Source organism: Chroicocephalus ridibundus, chromosome 1, assembly GCF_963924245.1.
Source record: "Chroicocephalus ridibundus chromosome 1, bChrRid1.1, whole genome shotgun sequence".
NCBI classification, from domain to species: domain Eukaryota; kingdom Metazoa; phylum Chordata; class Aves; order Charadriiformes; family Laridae; genus Chroicocephalus; species Chroicocephalus ridibundus.
Window position 1 is genome coordinate 156,611,641 of NC_086284.1, and position 6,286 is coordinate 156,617,926.

The window sequence follows — 6,286 nt, forward strand, 5'->3', positions numbered from 1 at the left end:
TTGCTGCATAGACAGTGTCCTGAGAGACTGTCTTCTGGAGTGAAAGCCACCTACCAAATAGGACACCAAATCATTCTGTTATTTCATGCACATTATTTCATGTATGTTAGAGTCTTCCAAAACGCACTTCAAAATAACAGCCTTCGAGATTACAGGGAAATTAGTCTTGTGGACAAGTTTTACATTTGACAAGCTTATTGAAACGCAGTGTCAAAGCAGTTTGGCAATATGACAATTTTCATGTTTCAAAGTACAAGTTCCTAGCAGAAAGTGAAAATGAGGAGGATTAAACTGCAGTAAATTAAGGCCACATTAAACTCAGGATTAATGTGTCTTAATACGCATTCATTGATTTTATACCCTTAGTGATTTCATCCTAATATATCTAAGTATCTCCATGCAGCCAAGGATCTAATTTTGCAACTCTCACTCGCCTTAAGTCATATTTACTATCACTATTTTGATCTTCTTCCTTGTAAGGAAGAATAACTCGATGATAAGGCTTGCAAAACTGAGTGCTGCTTGTCTTTCAAAACTACATTCACTAGGCTTATCTTGACAGGTCAAAGGAAAGACTTACATTATCATTTCTAGACCATTTATTCTCCTACAGTGTTAAAAATCCTGATAGCAATCAAAGATAAAATTATTCTAAATCTTACTTCTTTAGAAGAGCTTTGTAAGAGAAGCACATCTGCTGCTTGCTTTCAGCAAGTGCTGTATCAATAGTACAGATACTCAAATTGGGAAATCACGGTTTGTATATTTTTATTTAATCTTTTAACTCCAGCTTTCCAGCAGGTCTGCAAATCCTTTATTCTGACCTTTGATATTTTGACCTTTAATATTCTGACCTTCTTCATAAATTATGAATTCTTCTAACAACTAAGGACAATTCTACAGGTTAAGTGCAACATATAGATTACAATTATATTTTTTCATCATGTGATGTGATGACACTCAAAATACCATGCTGAAAAAAAATATTTTTGGGACAGTGTTCATGGAAAAAAAAAAAAAGAAAAAGAAAGCCCTTCAGTGTAAAGTTTTCTAGGACATCTCCCTAGCATCACCCCTGCATTTGATCCTAAAGGACAAGATGCTTTGGTTTGCGTTATAGTATATTTAAAAGTCTTGCAGGACACACAATCCAGTGTGTGTCTTGTGTTTTCACCTCGTACCAGTTCAATGAAAAAAATATTTCCATAGTAGATCCACATTCACAGCCAATTAACAACGTAAAAATACATGACACGCACCTTCGTACGTGCACACAGGCATGCAAACACACACGCCAACATGGTTTATACGCATGGAAAATAATCATCTAACATTCAAGCCATTGCATGGGATTGTGTCTGTGTTGCACTCTCTGGCAGCTGGTGGGAGATGCAGAGCCAACACTTACTCATGACACTGTCTACCCCCTCCTGGAGGCAGAGAGGAGAAAGAGCCTTGCCTTGAGATACTGGGAACCTCTCAGGTCTTCAGATGATTGTGGCTCAGTAAGACAAAAACTGGGATGATCTTTCAGAGCCGCATAATGATTTGTTCTTTTGAACGTCTTTTGAGCTCTCATGTCTTTCCTTTGTGTCCCAAATCACGTTCACCAGGTTTCACTTCCCTTCTGAGTGATAGTTCTGCAAGATGTAGATGTCGGTCTTGAAGAGCAGCACTCCCTGGGTACCCACTCCGGCTTCCCTGGCTGTCACCCGCGCCCCGTCGCCCCCAAGGCCCCAGGTGGCCCTGCTGCTGGTGCTGCCATGTCTTCACCTTGGGCTTGGCCAGAGGATCCCAGCGGCATGTCCACACCATGTGCTGTGCTGGCCACTTCTGTTTCACATAGAAATTGAGCAAACTGTACAGGTGACTCATGAAGAAAAAAACAAACAAACAAACAAACAACAATGAAAAAAAATGTAACTAGCACTTCTTGCCCTCCTTTTTTCTTCCTTTTAACTATTTCCAGAAACAGACTAAAACTGAAAAGGCCCAACCAACCTTTGACTGTAGCCCTGCTGCAGCAGGGGCTGTCATGTCAGCAGCCTGTCGGGAGTGACTTGTACTCTCACAGGCCAGCCCTACCTTCACTCTCCAGGGAGAGGACAACAGCCTGAAGATATGTCAATCCAACTGGCATCTTTTCTGAGTATTAAAGACAACTATGGTTAAAAGAAAGAAAAAAAAAAAAGGAAAAAAGAATGAATGAAAGAAAGAAAGAAAAAAGCTGACGTAAGGTTGAGAAATCTGTTTTCCAGTGAGGACAAAACCCAAGAAAAAATTCTGTCAGCCTTCTGTTTGGGATTTTCATTTGATTTATTAGGAATCATGAGGATCTGTTTAGAGACAGCAAAGTGTTTGAACACCACCTGATGAAAAATAGTCCAAAGCCAACAGACACATCTATATAAGTCAGATTGCTCTTTCTTTCTTTCTCCTTCCTTCCTTCCTTCCTTCCTTCCTTCCTTCCTTCCTTCCTTCCTTCCTTCCTTCCTTCCTTCCTTCCTTCCTTCCTTCCTTCCTTTTTCTCTATTTCTTTCTTTATTTCTTTCTCTCTCTCTCTTTTTCTCTTTTTCTTTCTTTCTTTCTCTTTTTCTCTCTTTCTCTTTTTCTCTTTTTTTCTTTTTCTCTCTTTCTATCTTTCTGTCTTCCTTCCTTCCTTTATTTCCTCCTTTCTTCCTTCCTGTCTTACAAATGCTCATCACAACAGGAGTGTTCAAATGGACCCCAGGGATCAGTTGTTTGTCATCCACAAAGCGTGAAGGGGACAAAAGCAAGTGTTAAATCTATCAGCCCTCTGTTTTGTATTTTTCTGGTGGAGGAAAACATATTGACAAGAGGAGGCATCTTTAGCGATCATGGCTGTGGTGAGAACAGCCCACACACCAGTGAGGAAACCCTCGGGGTGTCCCAGCTGCTCCTGGCCATACTAGCTGCAAAAGGGCCAGGATGGGATAGATAATTTTTGTTTGTTTCATCTCCTGATGGATTTGAATGTGTCCATGTGTCTGCTCTGCAGCAGGGCTTGCTAGTAAACTCACAAACCCCTTCACCATTTTTGATTAATTTTCATCCCTGTTCTCTAATTCCTATGGATGCAACAGCTGCCCCAGTGCTGCCTGGGGATACAGCTCCTGGTTTCTCCCGTGGTGCCGAGGTGGAACACTTTGAATTTTTCACTTCTGCTGGCAGCACCTCTTTTTGTCACTTCTGTTACCCAAAACTTTTACCAAATAGGTAAAGGATCCTCACAACCACCTTATGCTGCAAAACTGGCCTGATGTAGCTGAGGGGGACAGGAAGAGTGCTGCTGATATTTCTTTTCCCTCACTTCCCCTAACAATTATTCCCATAGATCTTTATTTTTTTGACAAGCCAGGTTGCTTCTCGTGAGAAGCCAAACTCTTAGGAAAGAAACAGAGAGCAGGAAAACAAGCTCTGGTCCTATGAGCAGGAGGTGTTTGCTGACAGGTAGTGGGTTTAGAGTCTAATAGCCTTTGATATTTTTAAAGATGTCCTCCTAGATGGCTCTGTACTCTCAGCTGACAGCAGTGCAAGTGGTAGAAATTGAGAAGCTAAAAAGAAGCAAGCTTTTTTTCACCCCTGGGTCTACAGATGTTTTATATAACATGTCTAGAGACACTTGCTAGGGATGTGATTTCTATACAGTATTGCTTTTATTGTTCCTGTATATCCTGAAAAGCTCCAGTCTTCTAAGAAACCTTTTTTTTTTTTTTTAATTCATAGAAAACCTTTCCCTGAAGGAAGCTGATAGATGGTCCTTAATTTGCTGTGGCTTTTTTTCTCATTTCTCTGCCTGTCTTTCTTCTTTTGTCACAGTCTTGACAAAAAGCTTGCTTTCTTCCTTCCTCACTGTAAGAAGTATCTGTCACCTGTGTTTCAGCTACAGGTGTGCAGTTTCTCTTGCCTTTCGGGCACTGTGAATGCTAGTATTCACACTTTTTAACCGCACCAAAAATACTGCCTTCCCTAGCATGCAATTTCCCCTTCATGAAAGCCCAAACTACTGTGTGGAGTGAGAAGTTCTATAAATCCTTTCTGCACAGGTTTTAAACTGGAAGTAAAAAAAAAAAAAAAAAAAAAAAAAAAAGTCCTCACGTGAAACAAAGCTAAATCAATTCCCTTTCTCCCCAGTTTTGTCATCTCCATATTAGAGACAATGGTGGGTAATAGCAAAAAGTGAATGTTCTTGTCATAGAATATCATACAACAACATGAATGAATTTTATGCCCTGTGCAGTGCTAAGGCAGCCCCCCCTTCCCTTGAATCCCCTTTTATTCCAATGCTTACTATCAAAGTATACACTGAGAAACCAAGCCTAAGAATGCAGTTATAGCAAGGCTGAGCTGGACATGAATCATTTACCACAACCAATGCAATTATTTATCCTGTATTTTCACTTCCTTCCTTTTGCTATGGCCTCTTTTGCTACATTGTGGGACTAGTGGCTCACACGAGCGTATCAGTTCTCCCAGGCCTCATATTTCAGGGTACTGGGTAGATTTGTTATACACATTTCAGTCTGGTATTAACCAAATAAAGGGAAACAAATCTTGGTGTCTTTTTGCTTTCCAGAGCTCTGCGTAACCTGAAAAGTGTCATTGGGTAGCTATTCTTTTTCATCTTTTTATAGCGAGTTTCTTTCTTTTTTTAAAATTTTTTTTTACCTCCCCTGCCAAGAAGCACATAGAAACTATTTTCTTTGCCCCAGAGTGCTCTGACCATCTGGGAGAATCGGCTGTGGGTGGTACGTGAGACACTATGATCACAGCCCATGTTGGAGTGGCCTTCGGATGGAAGGATTTAGCTGGGTGTTTAACGTTTGTACCGTCTCACCTGGCAGCACTGAAGAAAGCACAGGGGGACAAGCTTGGCATGCCCTAACTTGCAAAGGGACAGACAGGTCATGGTTGGATTGCTTCTCTGCACCCCCCAGCTCAGGGGCTGAGGGGAAGAGCGGGAGGATTTCTGCCCCCACCAGAGGCTCTGTCTCTACTCCTCTACCCCAAAGACAGCCCTTCTCTGAAGCACACTATGGTAGTAGCGGTAGTAATAAAAGTAACAAATTTGGCGAGAGTGCCATGATTGCCAATAAACAAACCTTTTTATATCTTAGCTCTTAATTCTGGTGCCACTTTGTAAAGGTGGGTGGTAAGTTAGAGACTAGCAGTTTGTAAATACCTTTAGATAGCGTGTTTTAACATGACCAACACCGTATCTTGACTGTGTAAAAAAGTAATACATTATGTGTAATACTATCCAGATAAGGTTATAATGTAAATATAATTACAATGAATGTCCAATTATTCTTCAAGCTCTATGTACGAGGAAGAACCTCATTTCTTCTTGAGACATTTTTTAACTTAAGGGTATGGAAAACCAGTTATTCATTTATATAAAAAAAACAACTGCATTCTTTTCTTCAAAAGAAAATCCTGCTGCAAGGAAGTAGGGAATGTATTACGTGTACGTGATATCCAAAATCACATGGTAAGACTGGGAACTGAGGATCTTACAAGTCGGGTCTGGTCAAATTCTTGATGCCGTACATTTGAACTCATATAAATAAGATAAGCACAAGTTTATGGTTAGCTGTGTAAAGCTGACCCATTTGATTATATATACATTATAGAGATATATTTATATATGCTGTATAGATATATACATATACACAACATTCATACAGTGAAAGCAGAGTTTGACAAAGTCACGTTAACAGGGAATTTGGATGTAATGTTGTGCTCCATTTGGAAGAAAAATGTCTGTGTTATTCAGCAACATTCAAATACGTTATGCAGGATAAAAGAAGAAGGTGCTTCACCAAAATAACTCATGAAGGACTGAGATGATGAGGGTTTGAAATATCTTGAATACTCAACTAAAATTACATGCAATATATGTGTATGTACTTCTGCTGAGTTGTATTCCTAGTTAAAGTATTGCATTAAACAGCAAATTATGACAATAATAAAAATGTTTTTGTATGTGTTATCTTTGTTTATTTTTTCTTTTTACTGAGTGAACTACACTGTGAAATGTGAAACTGGAATAATAAGTGGAGAAAAATAATTTCCCTACAGTAGCCCTGGGGCTGTGAGACTGTCTGTAGTAATGAAGAGAAAAATTCTAACTTCGTTTTTGCCAGACTTCATAGAATCGTAGAATCATAGAATACCAGGTTGGAAAGGACCTCAAGGATCATCTGGTCCAGTCTTCTTGGCAAGTGTGAAGTTCAAGAAAGGTCTGGAGCACCACTTCACTCAT

The 6,286-nt window shown here is 39.8% G+C and overlaps 1 protein-coding gene across 2 annotated transcripts in view; it reads left to right on the forward strand.

Annotated features, from left to right (window-relative positions):
- The window catches only part of CHRM2 (cholinergic receptor muscarinic 2), a 107,786-nt gene extending 101,773 nt beyond the window's left edge, over positions 1-6,013 (forward strand). For both annotated transcript variants that reach the window (XM_063319661.1, XM_063319655.1), the window contains one exon: positions 1,614-6,013. In XM_063319661.1, the coding sequence (XP_063175731.1) occupies positions 1,614-1,635 (22 nt within the window). In that variant the 3' untranslated portion in view covers positions 1,636-6,013. The remainder of the gene's footprint in view (positions 1-1,613) is intronic.
- Positions 6,014-6,286: the final 273 nt, after the last annotated feature.